This window comes from Lichenostomus cassidix, chromosome 1Aa, assembly GCF_008360975.1.
Source record: "Lichenostomus cassidix isolate B80296 chromosome 1Aa, HeHo_3.0, whole genome shotgun sequence".
Taxonomy (NCBI): Eukaryota; Metazoa; Chordata; class Aves; order Passeriformes; family Meliphagidae; genus Lichenostomus; species Lichenostomus cassidix.
Window position 1 is genome coordinate 15,025,271 of NC_139480.1, and position 23,187 is coordinate 15,048,457.

General features: G+C 45.3%; 2 protein-coding genes across 6 annotated transcripts in view; one reads left to right on the top strand and one right to left on the bottom strand.

Moving 5' to 3' along the window:
• Positions 1-3,127: 3,127 nt before the first annotated feature.
• Positions 3,128-23,165, bottom strand: LOC146443230 (histone H2B 5-like). 5 transcript variants are annotated; one of them, XM_085041472.1, is made up of 2 exons: positions 23,000-23,165; positions 3,128-8,074 (listed from the first exon to the last, which is right to left on the bottom strand). In XM_085041472.1, the coding sequence occupies exon 2, from the start codon at positions 8,040-8,042 to the stop codon at positions 7,662-7,664; it is 381 nt and encodes a 126-aa protein (XP_084897598.1). In that variant the 5' UTR covers positions 8,043-8,074; positions 23,000-23,165; the 3' UTR covers positions 3,128-7,661. The 5 variants fall into 5 exon arrangements, with proteins under 5 accessions (XP_084897598.1, XP_084897595.1, XP_084897603.1 ...); XM_085041469.1 differs by having other exon boundaries at positions 3,128-8,071; positions 23,000-23,134; XM_085041477.1 differs by lacking the exon at positions 23,000-23,165 and adding an exon at positions 22,345-22,549 and having other exon boundaries at positions 3,128-8,071.
• GRAMD4 (GRAM domain containing 4) overlaps positions 22,681-23,187 on the top strand; it is a 75,791-nt gene continuing 75,284 nt past the window's right edge. The window contains exon 1 of the mRNA XM_085041455.1: positions 22,681-22,924. Within this exon, the coding sequence (XP_084897581.1) occupies positions 22,896-22,924 (29 nt within the window). The 5' untranslated portion in view covers positions 22,681-22,895. The remainder of the gene's footprint in view (positions 22,925-23,187) is intronic.

Genomic DNA, 23,187 nt, shown 5'->3' on the forward strand with positions numbered 1-23,187 from the left:
AATTAGCTGCAAGGTACATGTTCATCCCAAAAAAGTAACCTCCCAACAAAGCAACCATCTTCCTCTCAACATGCTCAGGCAGCCCTTACTGCCGTAGGCTTCCCACTTTGCTAGAACTTAGTCATGCCTCAGAAAGCTTTGTGCAAGGGCAGGTTTTATTGGGATGGAGCAGTTCAATAGCCTGTTTCCATTAGTGCCTGCAAGACTAGGTTTCCTTGGATCCCTTGAATACTGCAGCACTTCAAAGAAACCAAAAGCCCACCAAAAAAAAAAAAATTCAATACCCTCACATTTCTTTCACTTTAGTGAAATTCAATGTGGTACACTTACGTTCCCTCCTTTTTTTTTTTTTTCCAGACAGTCTCAGGCAGATATTGGAGACTGGGTGCTTGTATCAACTGCACTCATAGCTCTGCCATCTGGAGTGAATTTTTCAGAGACAGGCCTGAGATTCACAAGGATGTGTTGAGCCTGGGGGGCAAATTAGGTCAGAAACATCTCCTGCTTCATTTGAAAAGTTGTGCTGGACATTTTTCAAGAGTCTTGGCAAATATGGATGTACTTTGTATAAAGCATGCTCTCCACACCTGATGAGGAGGTTTAATGGACCATAAATGGCAGCAGTGCCCAGAAGATGAGATAATTTTCCTGCCCCAAGGCTGGATGTACCCAAATGATTGATGAGCAGCCACTGTAGCAAACTCAACACAAATCCCTGCAGGAGGGTGACTTTGTGTCCTCATTGTCAGGTGAAGTTATTTTTAAGCAGCACCCTCCTGAGATGGCTGTATCCAAGCTGTCTGACCAGCATGCAGGATGAGTCCATCTTTGCAATTACTTTGAGCGTGAAGGATGATGCCCTCATGTCTGCATCAAATTTCCTGAGTTGCTCTTGAATTGGTGACATGTGCTGGCTCTGGATGTGCCTTTTGTATATTTTCTGGTAGCAACTACACTGTCCATCCTGCTCCCCCTGGGAGTTACCAGGATTCACTCCCTGCCCCTCATTCCCTGTGTCCCAAACAGCAGCATGCTCTGTGTGTGCTGGCAGCTTGGTGAGCTCCTCAGCGAGTTCCCAGCAGCATCTGTCACTCTTGCAGCATTCACTTACTGCCTCTGGTCCCTCCTGGTGCCTCACACCCACCTATTGCCATTCCTTCTTCATTCCTACCAATCTTCCCTTTTCTATCACTATTAGAATAATCTTCTTTTATTAGAAGACAGATAAATCTGTAAGAATTTTTTTTCTGAATGAATTTCTGTAAGAGATTTTTTTTTGTCAGGGGGTGGAATTCACGTTATGGACATTAAAAGGCAGGAAATGGTGTAGTTTTTTAAAATCAACTGCTTCAAGGGAGAAAATGAGAAATGTTTTTGAGAACAGCTTTCCATTATATGAGAAAGCAGAAGCTCCATTCCTCATTCTCACACCATCTGTGTTTATTAACCCTAACTATTTTAGAAACAAAACATCTCTCACATCTTTCATGTGAGCCAGGGTAACAAAATCCACATAACTATCAAAGCAAGTGCAGGAGCCACATACAAAAGCAAGGTAAAAATGTTCTTTCATTAGTTCTAAGCTCCATAGGTCTAAGAAAACTGCCTGAAACACAGTTCATGTGCAGCTCAAGCCAGACTTTACATGAGTGTATGCAGACAACCCCGACCAGCCCTTTGGTGCATCCAACCCAAAATCTTGTTTCCAGCAGTGGCTGTGACAGAATAGGCAAGAAAGACTGCAGGAATAGGACAGACACATATATAGTAGCTTGCTCTTTGTATCTCTCAGCCTATAATATTTTTCAGCATAGTTTATATGTGTTTAGCAAGTCTTGAAGGATTTCTCTCCCAGTAGTTTGTCCTTGAACCAATTCTAGCATCTCCACCATCCATTGGCAAAAGGCCCAAAAGGTGGACTACTCCTTGCACAAAGGGCTGCTCCTCTTAATTCAAACCTCATCCTCTCATAATTCCTTTTGATGTTCCTCAGCTTTTCTATTTGGTTCTGCCAACAGCCATAGTCATGTGACACCTGAGTCCAACTAATGGCCTTTGAATAATCAGTCATTAACAATCAGATAATGAGTAACTAAAAAAAAAAAAAAAGAGTCATCTCCCAACATCCTGGAGAAGGATGCCAATAGGTTATGCTATGTTTATAACCTGGTTTGGGTCTTCCTGAGATGTTGGTGTCAGCTCTGTTTTGAAAGTGCACTGTGGGTGTGTCTCTGAAAGGGGGTATCAAAAGGGAAATCAGTACAAGTGGCAAAATTTATTTCTTTAGAAATAAATACTTCAGATCAGTTAGTTATAAGTTGGGGTTTTTTCTGCAAAAATTGTTTTTCCCAATTATGTTATGCTTGTGACTGTTTCTTTAGAGACACTAGAAACATTTTCAGCTGATTTCTGTTATATGCCATATCTGAAGTCTTAGCTTGTTTCTCCAGTAGATGGTGTCCAGCATGGCACATGCATTTCCCACTCCAGTGAGTGCATTATGATGTGATGTCCAGCAGGTAAATGTTTCACTGGAGTGTATTTACCAATCATTCTTTAAAGGGAAGATCTTTTTCTTTCTGGGGTTTTCAGGTGCTACATCTCATTCCATGTTTGCTGCCTATAAACTTCTCAGAGTCCAAGAAAAGATGTTTCTAGTGTTAGCAACTGTTAATTCAGATGAACAGAAATTGTGAATATGCATAAAACACTTCTTCAGCCACAGAATCTCGCATTGTTCAGTCCAAACTGTTCCCACTTGGGGGTAAATGATGAGTGCCAGGCAGAGCACACCCCAAGCAGGAGTGTGGCAAGGACAGGCTGCAGGCTGAGCTCTGCCTGGGACAAGCTCATTTGAAGGCTCGAGAAAAAAAGATATTTATTGTGCACTCATGTTTGGGGTGAGTGACACCCCAGGAGGACACACAGTGGCAGCCTGTGACAGCCCTTCAGTGCGGAGCTCCTCTGGTTTTTGACTGACCCTCTATCAGCACCAGCTGTGCTCCATCTCTGCTGCAAGGGTGGTTGCTGTTACCACAGATCTGGAGGAAATATCATGGAGAAGGAGAAATACAGGGCTTGGGGGGACATGTGATAAGGCAGAAGCAAAGACACCCTGACAGCTGGGTCCCATGGACTTCCAACAGGTTGGTAATTACATTTTATTTAGACATTTAACAGAAAGCAGGTAATTAGCACTAAGATATGTCATAAACCAGCAGCAAGATAACATGGATCATACTTGATGTAACACTTATTGTCAGAAAAACTCTGTGTACATAAGCCCACGAGATACCATGCATGGAGTAAGCATGAAAGATTGCTCCCCAGGTGGTGGTCCCAGGAAACTCTCCAAATTCTGTCAGTAAGTGATTTTTATTATTTAGTTCACATTCTTTCTTTCCCTGTAAACAAATTGATCTGGATGTAAACCGTCAGGAAATGCTGTGATGGGACAAAGGCTCAGGGCTGTGCAGAGGCCATGTCAAAGTTTACTCCAGGGGTGGCAGGACTTGGGGCTACCCACATGGCTGGCTGTCACCAGAGCAAAGGGTGCACAGGCCACACAGGGCAGGGCTCTTTGGTGTCCCTCCGTGGGACACACAGTCGTGTCCAGGACAGGCACTCATCCTCCACACTTTTTTTCACTCTTTTCCCCATGCTTGACTAAAGACCTGTCTGTCCTGAGCAGGAGCAAGCCTCCATGCAGGTGGCCACTCAGTTCCTCAATAGGTTGAACTCTGCTGTGAAAGGCAGATAGGCTTTAAGCCCTTCTGGGAAGCAGGGTAGAAAATCAGAAGCAGATCTATAGCAGCTTGTTTTCTCTCCTCAATTGTACATGAAAACAAATAAATCAGCACACTGATGTCCTTGGGGTTAATACAAGGTTATTATCAACGCTGTATTACCCTTCTCATCTTCGTTTCCAACTTTCAACCTGCAGTTGATTTACTTTTTTTAATTGGCAAAACACAGGAACAGCCCAGAGATGCTTCTGCGACTGCAGTAGGAATCAGGTAGGGACAGTGGGGCTTGGTATATTATCTTCAGTTTTTAAACATTTTCTCAATTCCAGAGCTGGAAATGAGCATTCTTTAAAAGCACAGATACTGTAGTGCAGAACCCATCTTCTGCAGCAAACCCCCTTACCAGCAAACTGTAAAGTATGTCACACCTCCGATAACTTAGTGGACAATTGACCCTTGAAGTTTAAGACCATCTTCTAGTGCTTCTAATATTAAGGCTCAGCCCAAGCTCATCACATTCAAACTAATTCCCATTAAACTGCTGTGGATGTGTCCTTTACAGGCAGCTGTGGGAAGGGCCTTGTAGGTTTGTCTGCTGAACAAGGAGCCTCCAACTGCTACAGCTGGGTGGCTGCATGGGAGCAGAGTCCCCTTCCCAACCTGCTCCCTCTCCCTTGATTTGAGTCCTCTGGGATCTGCAGAAACAGGATGTGCTTGATTTCCAGCATCAGGACTATTAGAGAAACTGCTTGTGGGACACTGCAAGGATCACACCCATAGTGGAGTATTTAAAAGCCACATCTTTGCTGCTTAGCGGGACCACTGCAGGACTCAATTTCCTTCCTTCACTTTTTCTTGACACTAGGGCCATTAACTTACCAAAAGTTTTCTGTGTCAGTCCTAGCTTATACCAGCCTTGCCTTTCCTGGACCATCCCTTTCCCTTGCTGGCACAAGTATCTGTACAACAGTGACAGAGCAGAGCAGCTACCAGAACAGGGTTAAAACAAAGCTTGAAAGAAACAAAAAAAAACCCAGTTCATTTTAACATGGATCAGTTCTTTGATCCTGTGCTCACCATTGTCAGGAGTGAGTGAAAAAAAAAATACAAAGGGACAGTGAAGAGCAAATGATGCATGAAAGGACAACCTAAACTATAAACGGACAGACATGATCAGTCTCAGTCACTTGGTTTTAGACAATATAAAACTCTTCTTTAAGCCTTCAAGTATTTTTGTAGCCTTAAATCACTGGTTCTCCTCTCTGAAACAATCTCCAAAAATGGAGAGTGGCAACAGTGGCAGAAGAAAATGGGACCAATACTCTGAGCATGGAGCGAGCAGCTCTTGTCTGAGTTCCCAGCCTCGTTCCTGGCTCCCTGAGCTGCCCAGGAGACCCTGGAGGGCCAATACTTCATTCTATTTTCCTGAATTCTTGCAGCCTGTGAAGATTGAAACAGGACTCTGCTCTGCCCAAAAGAGTGAGAGTTTAGAGGCTGTGTCAGGTAATGCCAGGAGATGATGTATGCCCTGGCTCAAACACACTGCTTGGACCGGAGTGGGTTTATTCCATTCTGTATTCCTACCTTCAAGATGACTCCCCAAGGGGATGAATTCTGACCTCCAGCTCATACAGACAGAAGAAGAAAGCTCTAGTAATGCATCCAGCTGTTCACTTCCAATATTCCCCTGATGAATCATCCACAGCCTGGATTTCCTGTGGCAGAGAGGTCAAGGATGGTGGTTCTAGGCCCACTGCAGGTACATGGTAATCTTTGGTATGTGATTTTGACTATTTGATTGGAAAACAAAAGGAAGTACTGAAGTGTCACCTGCAAAGTGTCCTGGCCAAAAGACCCAGGTCACCAATGCTACTGAATACAGGTGCTGCTGCTGGGAGCTGCCCCTTGTGGGGGCTGGCACCCAGGGAGTTGGGTTTTGCTCTTTCTGGAGATATCACCAGAGATTCCTGCTGTCATTAGGCTAGGAAACACAACTGTGTTGTATCAGTGAGCAGAGTGTGGGATGAAAGCCCCTTTTCAAGTGTGGGGTGTTCACACCCAAAGCAGGGGTGTGGGAGCAGCCCAGAAGCAAGCTGACCTTCACTCTTGCACAGAGACCACAAGGGACCCCAGGCTGCTCCCAAGTTTCTGAGAAGCGCTTTGCAGTCCTTCCCTCAGAGCAACTGGAAAATGACTGCAATGCGAATCTTCTGGAGCTGCAGAGACCTACAGCTCCAAAAGCAACATAAATTTGTCAAAGGTCCCAGTCACACTCAAAGTGTAAAGCACCAGGATGGAGATAAATGCAGGGGAAAGACAGAGAAATACTGCAGGGCTGCTATTTTGGGATATGAATTTACCTTTTAATTAGAAACATGGTCTTCAAGCTTAGGGAGAATCTGCACTTAGTTCTGGATCTTAATTCTTTGATGCTCCTTTTATTTACAGAATAAGTTGCAGAAAGCTGTTGTTATTTTAGACATGAATATTTTTTCTTGAGTGTTACTGCCTAACAGAGCCTTTCATTTTTTTTTTTAATGTTGGCTAATTTTGTGTTTTGAGTAGGAAGCTTCAACTTCACACCAGTTCTACACAGGCTCTTCTGCTATCCAGCAGTCTGGGCAAGGTAAACCTGTAAAAAAGACATTTCTTCACTAATCTCTATGGCTTTATCATGATTTTATTATTGCTCACCTTACTGTGGACTTGGAAAAGATATGGGGAGTATCTGAAATAGTTTAAAATTATTTAATCTTTAAAATATCTGGGATGCAGGCAAGTGTCCCTATATATCCACCCAGTCCCCGTTTTTGCTTTTGCTTTCTAACTGCTGAATGAATTAGGGAAGGCAGGGCCAGGTGAGCTGCCTGCAGTGATCTCTTTGGGGAGCTGGCTTCCCCCACCTCTCAAAACGCACTAACCACCACTGCTCCCACACCTCTGCTTCCCAAATCCTCAGTCCCTGCCCAAAACCTTTGTGCTGTTTGTCCTGCACCACCCTAGTGCTCACAGGAGAAGAGACCCCCATGGGCACCACCCCACCCTGCCACACTTATGGTGAAAGGGAGTGCCCAGGCAGCATCAAGGCAGGAGAAGTCTCTGAAAAGCAGCAGAATTAGCAACGTCTTGCACACCAAACCAAGTCCTAAAGCAGGCAAAGCAGCAGCCAGGAAAGGTAAGACACCCATTCCCAACATCCCACCTTGTCCCTCCCTCCAGCTCAGCACAAGGTGGGAGGCAGTGGGCAGCTCCAGCACCAGCACCCTCATCCTGCTCTATGGCTCATCCATCAGGAGCAAGGAGGAGGATTAGTGCTTGGTATCAACGTGGGCATCTGCCTGCCTGCCAGGCTTGCTCTTTAAAACAGGCTGTCAAGCACAGATAGCTGTTGAATCAATATGTGCCTGGTAGCTGTTGATGTCACTTCTGCCAGTACAGGGTGGGCTGAGCCACTGCACACCAGGAGAGATCCAGGAAATGAGAGAGAGGATGCAGCGCTGATTCTTCAGTACCCATTTCAGATGACTGTGATAAAGCAGTCAAACAGGAAGACTTCAGGGATGGTGTCTCTGTGTTGCCACTGCCAGTCCCCCCTCTCAGTGCCAAACATGAATGTTTGCCAAGCACAGAGGAGACTGGATATACTATGGTTGGTCAGTTCTTTGAACGAGATGTGAAAGCAGGGGCCTGCACTACCAGCCTCAACAAATCCTTTCCACATCCTGAACACACAATGAAAATCAGCTGACATCCAGATCACTGTCTCCTCTTCCTCTGGGCAGCTTCTCATGCCCATCCCAAGGCTGCAAGTTGCTGTGGATAATAGCTGTGACATTCATCCAGACCATGGCTGCTCACCTGTGCTTGCATGGAGGGCTTGGTGCTCGATGGTCCCACTGCAGAGGGGATGTCCGGCTACTTGGAGCTCGTGTACTTGGTGACAGCCTTGGTGCCCTCTGAGACTGCGTGCTTGGCCAGCTCTCCTGGGAGCAGCAGGCGCACAGCTGTCTGGATCTCCCGGGAGGTGATGGTAGAACGCTTGTTGTAATGGGCCAGACGGGAGGCTTCGCCAGCAATGCGCTCAAAGATGTCATTGACGAAGGAGTTCATGATGCCCATGGCCTTGGAGGAGATGCCGGTGTCAGGATGGACCTGCTTCAGCACCTTGTAGACGTAGATGGAGTAGCTCTCTTTCCTGCTTTTGTGACGCTTCTTATCACCCTTCTTCTGGGTCTTTGTCACGGCTTTCTTGGAGCCCTTTTTGGGGGCTGAGGTTGACTTCGCTGGCTCTGGCATCCTGAGAGCTCTTTCGCTGGGTCTTGGAGCTGCTTGGAGAGAACATCAAAAAAATCTAATTCTTTTTTGATCTTCTACAGAATAATTGTACTGCAAGATGAGAGAGTCTGAGTCGGAGGCAAGCAATGGCTCTGAATCTGAGACAAACCCCATGACCCCGTGTGAGCATTTCTGAACCGCTAGCAAAAACTTCTCTGGTTTGCATATGGCTTTTTGTTGTTTTCTGTCCAAATACCTGCAACACTGAACTTGTCAACATCTCTGAACATAAGCCTAATTTGCATCTACTCAGTAAATATGAGATGGAGCCTAAACATCTTTCTGAGAAGAACATTGCAGATCCAAAGAAAACACTAAATGCGGTATGGATTAAATTAAATCTTGCTGGAATGGGCCCAAGACTGTTGCAAGGTATTACTGAGGCCACCTTTACAAGAGACTGGTCTAAATAATTTTATGTGGTTATTACAATCTCCAATAAACCATTTTTATTTGCATGTAGGTAGAAGTTTATTTTAACGGTGCTTGCATTTCTGTGGTTATTTTTTGACATCATGTTTTCCAGTGAAATATAGAAATAATAGTTTTAAGCTAGGTAGCTGAACCACAGGAATAGCTCAGTATTCACATTTGCTATCAAAAAATACCAGACTAGAAAAGCTTAGAGGAGGTGGCAAGAATCACCTGGCAGAGAAACAGAAATGGGGATATGAGTCAAAAAGCAAAGTGCTTTTGGGCTACATGTTGATGGAAAAAATTGTTTCCTGCTATTTGATGCTTTTTGCTTTCGAGAGAGAAAGCCTTTGCTGGACAGTTTACACCAAAAATGCCTGACCCTCCTTCTGAGTTTTTCTTCATTAGGTCACAACCTGCAGAGCCATGACCTGCAGCTGACTGCTGCCATGCAGAAATGCAGTAACAAAAAGACAGCAGATAAACCCATCAAAAAACTGTGTGCCTCCCCTACACTAGAAATTTACATGTGCATTACTACGTGGGCCAAGGGGAATAACTGTGTTGCAACCTGGTAAATGGTTTTGTTTTTCAGAGAACACTTGGAATGCTCCCTTGAAAGACAAAGCTCCTCCAAGCTTTGCTGGAGGGTAAGCTTCCAGCATCACCCCAGGGCTTGGGTTTTACTGCTCTGCATTTTCTCTGAAGATGACCCAGGAATTACAGTCTGCTGCCCAAGAGAGACCAGTAGGGAAAAAAAGAGCTTCAGGGCTGATGGCACAGGGGAAAATGGATAGAAGTAAACAGGAGAGAGAAAGCTGGGATGTAACACATGGTCTGCACACTCAAAGTATCAGAGAGGGACCTAAATGGAGCCCATGCCAAAGCAAAGGCTGCACACTCAGCCCTGCCTCTCCTCCTTGGGAAGGAGTGGGATGCTTGGTTTCTCCACCACTGCCTGCATGCACAGAGCCAGATGCAACAGCACTGCTGCAACCAAGTCTATACCAAGTTCCTGGCTGCTCCCTGTGGGAGCAGACATCTTTGATCCTAAGGCTGGATTTACATGCCCACACCTCAGTGGATACCAGCTCCTGCTTCCGAACCATGTGAGAAACCTCCGTGGCTCCAAACCAGCCTACGAGATGCTGCCTCCTGCCTGCAGCGAGCACCAGGGCCACTGCTGTCTGCTCTGCCCAAGGAAGCACCAGGGCTGGGCTCCAGGAGCCACATGGGCTGCAGCCACTGGCATTTCAGGTAAGGCTGTGCCCAGCTGCAAGGGCAGGCTGATGGCATTGCTCGGGATCTATGGAGCAGGGAGGCAGGGTCTGCACCACAGCCCTCTAACACACCCTCCTGTCTAGAAGCCAAGGTCAGCACCAGTGTCTTTAGTGCTGAGTTTCTGCTCCAGAAAAGCAGTTTCTTCTCCAAAGACATGATTTTCATGTGCTAAGTTTTTGACTCTGCCACCTCATGCCCCTTCTTAATCTTTCCAGGTATTCTTCTCAATGGTGGCATTTGGAAGGGCAAGTGCTGGACTGCCCCAAAAGTTCTGGACCCTTCAAAACTGACACCTGCCCCCTTAAACACCACATATTCTACCTCTGGTGAAATCACAATTTTTCTTCCATTTTTCCTCTATTTGGGAAGCAGTATTGGGAAAAGAAATCCCCTACCACTCTGTTTGTAGACTCAAAAATATGCCTTTTCAATGGAAAATGATTTTTCTATGAGAAGAAATAACTATGCACTTGCTTTTTTCTTTTGAGCTCATTTCCTGACTGAAAAACACCACAAATGAAAAATGCAAATGAGTATTTCTTCAGCTTTTTGAAAAGTATGTCCTTCTAAAATATGTATCAATTCTTAAGTGCACTTCTACTGCAGCTTTTAAAAAATGAATGGAGAGCCCAACAGGCACCAGAGTGATTTCATATGGCTCCAGAAAATGTCATACCTACAGGACATTTCCATCCGTTTGGTCAGGTAACACCCTTGGGTACCACAGCCTGGATCTCACTCTTCTCCCAGGTATGGCTGCAGTGTGGGAAGCAATGGTGCTGAAGTTCAGAGACTAGCACAGAAACTTGTGCTTCTCCCCACCCATTTCTTTGCAGCTGACTGTTTAACAGGTAAATAACACCTTCTTTGAAAACAGGTTGTGTTCTTTGTGGTTTGTTTGGGCAGTGCCTAGCACGAAGTGCCTGACTGCATTTGCCAGGTACTAAGTAAATAATGTTAATAATTGCCAACAGTATCACCAACCCTTCTGTCAACAGTGCAGTGCAACGCACAGCAGGTGCTGCTCTGCTATAAACACAGAAGTAGAGGGATTATTCCCAAAGTGTTCATGTGGAGAGTTTGTTCAGGGAAACACTAAGTGACTTTTACAAGAATGGTTTCTTTTTATGAAAATAGTGCATTTGTTTCCTTAAAGGAGAAAAAAAAAAAGAAAAAAAAAAGAAAAAAGAGAGTTGGAGAGAGAATCTGAAGAGATTAACAATTATTAGTTTTTGTTTTGGAAGTCCTGTCAGCATGATTGACTTCTCTACTGCAAGGTAGACCAAACACTGGGCATAGGATACTCAGAGAGGCTGCAGGATCTCCATCCTTCGAGATACTCAAAAATCTAACTAGATATGGCTCTGAGAAACCCACAGTGGCTGACCCTGCTCTGAGCATGGACTGGACTAGATGTTTGCCAGAGGCAACTTAATCCATTGTGACTTTTGGAGACTGAAATTGGGTAGAACATTTGATCCTTGATCAACATTTCCCATGGGACTCTGCAGCCAGAGAGCTCCACATGGACCCCTAACAGGAGATGGTGTTTGTCTCCAGGTTCAAGCCACTGAGGCCCCTGGGACACAGGGTATGGCCGTGCAAGAGAAGGCAATTTCAAGCAGTACATTTGGAAGGTTTCAGATTTTTGAGGAAAATCTCTGGGAACACTTTTTCTTTATGGCTTTGTATGCTCTGAGTTAAATCAGTTATCAGTGCTGGCAGTTTTTTCCTTCCTCAGAAAACCAACAACAAAACCAATCACAGTAATATTCCCAGCCAGTTCCAAGCAGCAGCCTGACTGCTGCCAGAAACCAGAGCAGTGCGGAGTGACAGATACATCTTCCTTTGTGTTGACATTCCTTTCTTCAGCATCATTAAAAGGAAAATGAACGGAAAAACATATTCAAAGATACAAATCACCACAGTGTCTCAGATCTGAAATGGGAGAGGAGCCCTGCTGAGAAATCCCACGTGGAGCCTGATGCTGTCTCTTTTCCCCAGGCTTGATATATCAATGGAGAGAGACAGGCAGTGAAGCTCCTGCAGCATTTTTGTTCATTTTTGGCCTTGCTGCTGAGTCTGTAGGACCAGTGCCAAGCTGGTGCCACTGGTGTATGCATGCGTGACCATGGGTGGACTATGAGCTGGCATTTTGGACCTCTCCTCATGCAGGGGTGGAAACAGAACTTGGATTTTTTTTTGCTTTCTTTTTTCCTTTGAAAGCTGTTCTTGCCATGATGAGCTCTGGGGCACCCACTGTAAATCCCCACGCCCACAGGGCTGTTCCCTTGCTGTAACTTCCTACTCAACCATAAAAGTTACATTTCTAGAATCAGCATTTTGTTCTTAGGAGGTTTTGGTGACAAATTAAACATTTGTGGGAAAACTTCAAACTCTTATCTTTTAGACATCTGAAATTCTTAAATTTCAATATCTGAAATATTTGTTAATCTTCTGATGTTCTACTTTAATCTTTGCTAGAGCAAATGAGTGCCAATGGGCACCTGCTGATAATTCTGCCCCTTAAATAGAAATACCCCATTAATTCTGTTCCATTATTGCCCCTTTCCTCATTTTATCCTACCGTATAAAAGAAAGAGTACTTGGCTTTATTCCTACATGCCAAGAAATATAAAGTGAAAATTGCTGCTGCTTTTTGTTTTCTTTTCTTTGAAACACAAAGGGCAACAAATTCAGGAATGTTTGCACCGAAAGGAAAAGGCTTTCTAATGGATTCACCTGCTCTGAAATGCTTGTAAGAAGTGGTAAATATAGTTTACAAATTACCAGGTATCAACAAATTACTGTTATTGGAAAAGAGAATTTCTGCAAACTGCAAATCCCCTTCCTTTTATTCTGTACGGCCACCTACTATTATACAAGAATTTGTTCATCTGTCAGGTGTCATTATATAGTAATAGTTGAGAAAACAAACAATATTTGGGATTATTTGGTAAGCAAGCTCTGCCTCAGGTATAAAGCAGATCTGAAGCACGATGAGTCACTGTGAGACATTGGTGATGTTGCCTTGTGCAAAAACTGATAGTCATATTTTGGTCTGGAAAGAATTTTTCCCTTGGTATGCTGTCCAGCATGTGATTATGAAGTAATATTTGCTTTATGTAAAGAGGAGGAGAATTTCCTAGAATAAGGTAAACTAATCTGAAATGCCTGATTTCTTCCAATGGTGGAGGGGTGCAGAAAACAGTTTTGGGATCCTAGGTTTCCTCCCAGGTAATCTAATACCAATAGTGAGACCCCATCCCCACTTCCACATGCTCTGCTGCACTTTATATCACTGTTCCTGTAAAGTAATAATTTCAATAGCTACTTTCAAACTTGGATATACACATGCAGTTTTCTACTGAACAGAGGACTGTGAACATAGGTTAAAACTGAAGATTTTCCAAAGATTTTATTCCCTTTTTAAGAAAGAAATGTGACAAACTCAGTCCCTGACAAAGACCCACGATGTTCACATAGCTGTTTAGATTTCTTTAGAACAAATACAAGTAGAACAGAACACTGTGATACACTGGTGTCTGAGCTCTCTGACTGATCCTTATCTTGTTTGTGTTAACCCATTGCTTGGGAGGTCAAAACAGAATACTCCCAACAGGAATCTCTTCTGTTCTTTTCTATAATTTCCATTTATGATGTTTAGAAAGCACATTTTTAATCACCAGTAACAGCTGTCATTTCTTGTGCTGCTTCTGCCCAAGTTGCAAGTACTTCTCAGGGCTGTAGGGGCATCAGTCAGAGATTATGTATTATTACCTACAAAGTAAGGAGCAGGACCCTAGATCAAAGCTCTTGGCAGAGAAGATACATTGAAATTTTAAACAAAATAAAATCTTATCCTTGAGTCAAGCAGAACAACAGAAAGACAATATTGCAAGAATATTATCAGGAGGCTAAATACTGCAGTCCTTATGCTGCTTAAAAGTGTGTGAAGTCAATGGGGATTTAACACAGGTCTGAAACCACAAGTACAATTTTTAGAAGTGGTTAGCATCAACAGCTGACATTGATTTCCACTGGAATCCAGAAGGTCTTATAGAAATCAGAACTCACATTTTATCAAGGTTTTGTTACTGTTAATAAATGAGTACTTAAAAAAGCTTTATTATCTGCTCTTTAAAAGAATACTCATTGTCTACTTGCTTTGGGATATCTCTGATCTGCATGCTTGAGCAAATACAAATAAATACAAAAAGGAGAAATGATGTTTTCTGTGGATCAATACCTGTTAAATGTATGTGGGGTACCCCCAGTACCAGCATCTGCTACAATTACACTCCAGTCAGCTTTCCTGCAGTGTCAGGGTTTCAGAGAAGCCTGTAGGAGTTAGATTTGATGATACTTGTGGGTTCCTTCCAACTCAGAATATGCTGTGATTCTTCATTATCACAACTATCCTGAGGAAGCCCTCAGTCCAATATAATCCAACAGGGAACACAACCAGGCTCACTCCCTTCCTGAGGTTTTATCCATAACTCAAAACCTCACACAACTAATATTCAGCATGAGCTTCCTCTCCAAGTTTTAGAATCATCAGGATTTTCTGCTTCTGCCACAAATCCTTTCCTCAAGCAACAGCCTTCTGTTCCCTTCATATCCCACTTCAACTCAACTGGAGCCACTGGGGTCAACCTGTCAGCAGCAACCCTGTGTCCAGTTGTGGGGTTCAGCTCCCATCCTTGGACTAACTCAGCAAAACTGCTCTGGAGGTAGGGAGAGTCAGAGCCTGCTAAACATGGAAGGACAGCTGATTTCTTCCTGACCTGGAACAACCCTGCTGGATAGAAGGAGCAACACATCACAGCAACTCTGCTGCTCAGAAGCATCACAAGCTCTACATGTCTTTTTGGTTGTTTGCAAAGTACAGGCCATTGGAGATGGGTGTGAGAACAAAAAACAGAGATGACTGGGGTCTGTAATACCAATGGAAGAAAGGTGCTTTACTTCTTCCATGACTCTCTATGTTATTGAAAATAAAAAGTGCAGAATTGAAATAATTGTTCTGTGCTGTATCAAAAATGAATATCACTAGATCTTTAACCACATAATTTCAATTTCTCTGGAAAGGCAGAAGAGCAAAAACTCACTAAGGCTGCTATATCCAAATAACTCCTTCTACAATGGAGCCATGGTCTCTAAACTAGTAATCATAATAAGCCTAAAGAACTGCTATCACATTTAAGCAAACTATTTTTATGCATTTTATGGAGTAATGGAGAATTATCAAAATTCTAGACTATTTTCATAAGTGCTGAAAAAGGCATCCATTAAAAATGTGCTAATTCAGCCATTCAGCCAAAAATAGGAGAGAAGCTACAGTCCAGCACCTGCAGGCCATAAGGAGAGAGTGGGTGGAAGAGGGAGAAGAAACCTCCCCAGGAGATGAGAGCTGCTCCAAGTTAAGGTGGGAGTTACGTGGGAACTGATGCAGACACATGGGGCCTCTTCCTCCTACACACCCCATACCCAGGTTTTAGCAGGTTCCTGTAATCCTTTTCCAGTGCCACAGATGATTTTACATAGCGAAAAGAAACAAAAGCTGAGATTGTACTCCAAGATGTGTACTTTGGCCAAACCACAGTGAGTGGGAATAATAATTTGGACATAAACCCATGCTGAAGTGGAAAGCTATGTGCCCATATTAGGGTGAAGACCAGACCAAGGTCATTAAGGCTTTTATGAATGACATGATAAGTACATCACAATATAGGTCTTACCATATATTCTCAATGCTATGGATGAAATCAACCCAGCAAAACCTTTTAACAGCCTTCAGGGTTGTATGTATATTGATCTAATGCATGTATGCCCAACACACCTGGGCATTACCACTACCAACTCTCCACCTACATGGGGGAAAGTGTCAGGCAAGGGCATGATGTGTGCAGCTGTAATCAATCATGACCGACATTCCTTCTAAATGAGTGTCTCTCACTTCAAACACTTCCCAGTTACATTTCAGCAAGTCCTGAAAACGGTTTCAGAAAAAACAGCAGAAAGCATGCAATCAAAAAAGTCAGGGATATGTGAAAGCAGCTTTATCATGGCTGTAAAGCCTGGGTGCCTGGGAACACACAGTGTAAACACAGGAGGTGGGGTACAAGACAGGTATATCCAAAAGGAACGCATGCTATGCCACAAGCTAAAGGGCAGCAAGTGGCACAGCATCTGATTTCATTGCTACAGGACACTGAAAATATTGTAATGTGCGTATTAATAATTAATTTGCCATGGTAAAAGCAATTTTACTGTAAAACAGAGATGTGTGACTATTACTGGAGCCTGCAGGGAAACAAAGCAAAATGTCTTTCCCCAGATCTCGCATCATTCAATAACCGGATTGGGAACACGATCCAAGACTGCTGACACCTTTTTCTGCCGCTGCCACCAGATCACATTACCACAGTCAGAGAGTCCTCTGAGCATTAGAGGTCATCTTCTGTAGGAAGCAGGAAAATGGAGAGTCTGTCAGATGGAAGGAGAGGAGAGAAGTAGGGCTGGGACAGCCAGCTCCGGCAAAGCTCCCCTGAAGAGGCAAGCTGGCTTTTCTCCAGAAATAGACAGGGGTGAGCACTAAGGACACAAGAGTTGCATTGGGCGGGGTCAGGGACAGGAAGGACACACGTTACAACAACTGAAGGTAAAAGTAAACTCTGAAACAAGAACTGACAATAAGCTGTTTTAAAATGTTCATGAATACATTCACACTGGAGATGAGAGGGAACCTCACTTACATCCTTACTTGGAAGTGGGAGGAAAAAGGCAAGGGAGGGAGGGAGAAAAATGAAGAAATCCATTCCTTCCATATTTCAAAGACAAAACTTGATATTAAAAAAAAGTAAAAATTCTAGGAAATGGCTCCAGCATAGCAAGTAAATGCTCTAAATTAACCAGACAACATTTTTCTATGGTGCTGTGCTACTGAAGAATTACTATCAAAACGTACAGATGTCCTTCACTTTGTACTTCTCTTTCTTTACTCTTTTATTTATTGTTCCTTCCTTTTTTTTCTCACATCCATTACAAGTGCCAGGAGGTTCAAAGCCCCAGCAGGTTTGCTGCCACTTGGTCCTGTCTCACATGTGGTATTTGTACAGAGACTAACACGATACTTTGAACAGCCACAGGGCTGAAAAACTGGCAGCTCTCCAGAAACTTTTAAAAAACCTGGCTGTCAGGTTAGCCCATGCCCAAATTCCACATTGTACAAATTGCTTGTGAATAGTGTTTTAATTTACCTCTAATTTGTGATAGCATCATTATCACATGCATTTAGTGTGCCTGTCACTATGCTGATGTGAGCTAAAAAACACCATCTCCCTTCCAGAGAAATCAAGGCATAAATGGGGATATACCAATATTTACATCAGGCAAGGGTGCAAAGAGCAATATGCTGAAGACTTGGTTGCAACCAAGCAGCAGTGGAGAAAATGGGGGCTGCTGGACAAAATGACAGTAGTCCTGGTGGTCACCAGCAACAAGGACAATTAAATGTAAGACTTGCTTTTCAAAACTCAGAAGGGTTTTCAAAGGCAGCAGGTTTAAAATGCCAGTGGAGTACCATATTAGCTGTTCAATACTGTTATTTTTAACTATCCATGGCTCCATCCTTACACATTCACTTTCCTCCTGAGTCTTCCATGCCCTTAGTTTGCCAGCTGATTTAGTCCAGTAGTCTCCAAGCTGTTCCTTCCTCCCATGAAGTGCTCACCCTTTGCCCTTCTCCCTCCCTGCTGGTGCCTCTCCCAGCATGCTGCCTCCACAGAGCTCATTAGTGCCTCTGCTTCCAGAAGCACATCTTTGCAGGGGACTGCTAAGTCCTTATCTTGAGTTGTGTCCCAGTTATCAGGCAGGTGCAATCAATAAGGAGGAGGATTGGAGCTGGGCTGAGGACCCACAGTGCAGGAGAGGAGACAATATGGGGTTAATTCTGGCATGTGAGGAAGAGGAGGGAGGGTGGTACAGGAAAGTTGAGACCAGCTGCAGCCTCTCTATCTTTGGGGCAAAGCTGCTGCATTTGCAGTGCATTTTAAGACTTAAACACATCAAGAATGAAAATAGCCTATATTAGGTAAGGTCAGACAGCTCCTTTCTGACAAGATGCTCCCTGTCTCCTGTCTTGTAGCACACCACTTGTTACTCAGTCAATTTCCAGGTCCCCTACCTAAGAAGGACTTCTCCCTTCCTGTCAATATGGAAGCAGTTTCCCTTCTCTACCCTTCCTTCACTGATATTTGCCAATGGTTCACTTCAGTCCTTTTGATTTTCTGCTTTCCTTCCCATTCCTCGATTCTACCTGCCTTTGTGACAGAGAAATGAGGAGACTCTTACCAAATGCTTTCCCTGGCCTCCCTTCATGCTACGTTTTAAGTGCTGAGCTCCAGAGCAGTACCTTCCTTTCTGCCCTTCCCCTACCTCATTTCAAGAATTTCTTTGGAAAAAAAGTCACATGCTTTTCTGCTCTAGCTTTCTAGGGTAACTCATGTCCTCTTTGTAACTCTCAATAAGCTTCCTGGGGTGGTTCTGTTCTTCTACCCTTTCTTCCATTGCCTCCTGCACACACTATCTACTGCATTGCCACCTCTGTGTTTTGTTTTCATTACTACCTTTAGTCTTCCTTTGTGCAGTATTTTCTGCTTCACAAATATCAGTCTACTTCACACAATCTCTCTCCCCACAAGAGACAGTGTCATACAGGTTATAAGAAGAGATGTGCTGTGCCCAAAAGCATGTCCATCTTTCCTGACACTGTCTAATAAAGGCATTGCCTCTGACAAACTTTGCCCACTTACATCCTTGATCACTGCGGCCAAAAGCCCACAGTTTCCCCCTCAGCACACACCACCTGCAGTGACTACCTGGGCGGAGGTCCTCAACCTTCAGCTGATGGATTTCAACTCTCCAGGTGACACATCTTGTGCCAGAGATGTGCTCTCTGCAAATGGAAACTCTGTTTCATGAGCCTCGGGTAAAGGGTATTTTTCAACAAATAACACAGAAAACCTTACTGCATTGGACCACCTATGTACTTTCACCAAATTCAGAAAAAAACCCTCACCCTATTTTTTTTATAAGAAGTTTCAAAGCTGGTTTGAAAGGTAAAGAATTCCTACTCCAAGAGGGTCGATGAAATAATATGACAAGGGTGGTGATTAAGTCTCACCACAAAGGAAAATGTTGAGTTTATGTAGGTGGCATATAAAACCCCCCACTCTCTTTATGAGTCAGGTAAGCTGCCAGAAAGCAGAGGTGGAATCCGTGGGATGGAGCTGTTTTCATTCCAGCCAGTCAGTAGTAAGCTCTTTGAACAACAACAAAAAAGTTTAAATAATAAATGATAATTTTTAAAAACTAAGACTCTTATTTAAATAGAAAAATCTAACATTTGTCCTTGATCCCCAGTGATGGTGTTTGTAGTCAGTGATAGTCAAGGTGAAAAATTATTAAACAACTCCTCTCCCCACCCTCTGAGGTTAATGTAGCATTTTTGGATTATGCATATATTCTTCCATCTCCCACCCAATGCATATGATCCTGCAGTCACAGCTCTCTCCTCTCCCTCTGGCTCCAGAAAAAAGGGAAACTGACAAGCTGAGATCCCGGTCTCACCCCACACAGAGCCCTTTTCAGAGGAAGAGCTTAGCTCTGATGAGGAGAAAGTATTTCTCTCCCAATGGTGGCACAAAAGTGGCTTAACAAATGTATAAAAGAAAACATCTGGGGGGCAAAAAAGGAAAAACATCTTATTTTGGGTCAGTCCAGCATCCAGGGGATAATTCAAAGATATGACAGTGACCTTCATTTAAAATTATAATTTTTTCATTACGAAAAAAAAAAGGAAATTGAGAAATGTAAAAAAGAATGTCATTATGTCCTTGAGTTCAAGGGGCTTGAAGTCCTCCTCTGGTACTGTCAGTGGGAACACAGCATCTGCTCTGTTCACAGTGCAGTCTGAGAAAGATGTTTTCTTAAGTACAATTCTGAATTTAAGAACATTTCCCACATACTTAATTCTTCAGTCTACCCAATACATATGTTTGAGGATGGGCAGGAGCAGTTTATTTCAGATGATGAGAAAGGGATGAAACAGGGTCAGACTATCACCAGGAGTAATTTCTTTGTTTCAGCTGGAGAGTGGAAGATGTGGAGATATCTGTACACATATATATGTAATATTTAAGTAAAATTATATATATAAATGTAAGGGAGGAAAAGGACAATGACCAAAGGAACAGCTTGGAGAAAAAAACATCAAGAGGAAGGTAGAATAAGGCAGTGGACAGAAGTGAGGTCTCAGAAAGGAGAGAGCAGGAGAGGACATAAAAAGAATGACACAGAGGGGAAAAAAAGAGATGTGAGAAGAAGATATGTGAAAGAGAACAAAAATGAGACAAAAGACACGAGTGAGCAAAAAACAGAGACAGGAAGAAGGTAAAGTAATGAGCACAATGTTTGGTAGGGCAGAAACACTGAAGCATAAATAAGACACAGAAAAGAGAGACTCATAAGAAGAAAAAAAGACCTTGCACAGCAGAGAAGACATGAAATAAGCAGTGGGAAAAAAAATTCACATGCCAGTACAGCACTTCTCAGAGTCATGGGTGAGAGGTGCTGCTGTCCCAAAAGGAGACAGAGCCAAACCCCAGGAAGTGACAGGCTAAACCCAAGGGGAGCAAAGGGTGATGCTGGGAGAAGATAACGATACCCTTGGACTAGGTTGCTGCCTTTTGTCTGAAACAGAAATCACAAAGGTCATTGAAATTGCTGCTTACATATTACATCTGATACTTGAAAAATCCTCTTTCCCAATACAGTCATTCTTCCTTCTCTCTCGATGTTGGATTAAATTAATTACAGTACACTCCACAGCTGTACCTCCCTGCCAGGGAAGAAAACCCCAGACACCATTCTGCTTAAAGTAGACCTTCCTCTCTGGCTCCTTTTGCCTACAGAGGCTTCTGTAGAAATCTTTCAGTAGACAAAGGTAAATTTCCTGCAGCTCCAAAATCACCATGATGATTTGGCTATCATTAGCAAAATGAGGAAAGAAAGAGGAAGGAAACAGGGGTAAGTGCTCAGGGAAAAAAGGCTTTTTTTTGTTATTATAATCAGAGAATTTAACCAGTATAGGGGGAAAGAAATTGCTGCCTGTAAATAACCTGTCACTCCTTTGCACATCAAATAATAGGAACAAGAGGGTGTGTGTGGGAAGTACATTCATATTATCAAATTCGTTCTGATATTAACGTGTTCAATATAATGAAAACATAATCAGGAAAATAACGTATTGTAACATAAATACTGTGGAGGCTATAGAGTAAAAACCCCAGGAAGATCAGTGTTCCCAGGGTAGCTCCAATCTGAGAAACCAGAGCTTTATTAGTAGTAACAGGAGCAACATATGGAGATGAATGAAACGATGTTTGTAAATGTGATATGCAATTGCACACTCTCGCTTGGCTTTCCTTTTTCACAATCTGACTCAGCCTCCACACTCCCCCATCTTTTGATTCATAAATTCTTGATATCAAAAAATAAAGCGTTACAAAACCAGCATGCAAAGGGCATGAGATGACGTGAAATCCAAGGATGCCAGTGAGTACAGAACGTGCCATCAATCACCAGCCTTCAAACGGACAAATCTGCTGGAGATAAGCAGCACAGACAGGGCCACCCTCTCCAGGGGCTCGCTGGAGGATGCCGCGCAGCAAACCACAGCTCATCCCCATTGCGCTAGAGGCGCATGCTGAGCTAGACAAATCTATTACAAAATTGTATAATACTGCTTACACTGCACAGCAGCCACTCGGTTAGGCAGCCCCTGCATCACCAAACACAGGAGACTGGAGGTGAGAAGAATGAGAAATGAAAGGGTTTCTTATGGCATAGACTCCCTGTATTTCTCAAGCTATGAAAAAAAGATCAGGATTAACGACAAGCAACAAAAAGCACAACAAACAGTGCACGAGCAATGGTCTACAGCCCTATACATCTACTAAATAATTAACAACCTCACAGTGTTGACACAGAGGGGGTCTGCATACAGGGTGACCCCTTCCTTCCCTGCGGGCCTGGGCTCCCCAGCAGGTGTGCGGTCAGGCTGCAGAGGGCCAGCGCAGCCCGCGGGCACTGCAGGCGGTGCCAGAGCGGCCCAGGGCAGGTGCCCCGGGCAAAGCTGCGGCCCCAGCCCTGCCACAGCCGTGCCCCTGCCCGGGCTTCGCCTTCAGCCCCCGCTTAACCGGAGCGATACGATTGTTACGAGCGCAGCAAAGCACTGCCAAGGCTGACACCGTTTCCGTGCATTCGCCAAGCCCGGAGAGCGACGAAGCCCTGATCGTGCGAGGCTCAGGGTCCGGCACACGGCAGGGTAAGGCAGGGCAGGGCAGGGCAGGGCAGGGCAGGGCAGGGCCGCCCGCACACCGCATCGCGGTACAGCGGTGCGGCAGCTCGCATGCTCGGGCAGCGCGGCCCCGCCGCGGACACTGCGGCGTACGGTGCCCACCGCTGCCGCACCGCAGGCAGCCAGCGCAGGGGAGGGTCTTGCCTGCTGGGCGTCTGGACTCCTCCGCGGGCGAGCTCCAGGCGCCGGAGGGGCGCGGGGCAGGTGCGCGCCGGCGGGGCCGGGGGGCGGCTGGCTGCCGCTCCGCGCAGATCCGGCGGGCGCCGCGCCGGCTGGGCCGTGGGACCGGCACCCGCCTCCGGTCCCGACCGGGCTGCGACCGGCGGGGCGCCTCGCTGTGCGCCGCCGCCGCTGCGGGCCGGGCCGTGCCGCACCGCCCATAGCCCGCCCGCCGGCTCCGCCCGCCCCCGCCTCTGCGGGCTCCCGCCGCGGGGCCGCCGGGGGCGGGGCGGGCGCGCAGCGCGGCCCCGGCGAGTGGCTCGGGCGCTGCGGCGGCGGCGGCTGCGCGGGGCGCTCGGCACGGCCGCGGCGGCGGACGGGCACCTGCTGCCGCCTCGCCTGCAGCGGCGCCGCGCTTTGTCCGGGCGGAGCGGGCGCGCCCGGCCCCCGCGGCGCCCGGCCCGGCCCGGCACAGCGGCCGGCGGCTCTCGGGGCGTCGCCTGGCTCCGGCGGCCTGGGCACAGCGGGGAGCGTGAATGAGAGTTTGCTCCGATTTCCGAGCAGGGTGAGTGCCGCGCCGGCCGTCTCGGGGGAGTAATAACAATAATGAATTTTTTTTTTTTTGTTTGGATGTCCGTACCTTTACACCCTAACCCGGCGCCACCTCCCCGGGGCAGGTTTGCCTGCGGGGCGCGGTGCCCCTCGCCACCCGCGGCCGGGAGTTGCTGTCTCTTGGTCCTTCCGTTCCCTTTTGTTCGGGTCTCCCGGGGCTGCGGGCAAGGCGCGGACCGGGGGGTTGCGGGCGAGCCAACGGAGAGCTCGGCCGGT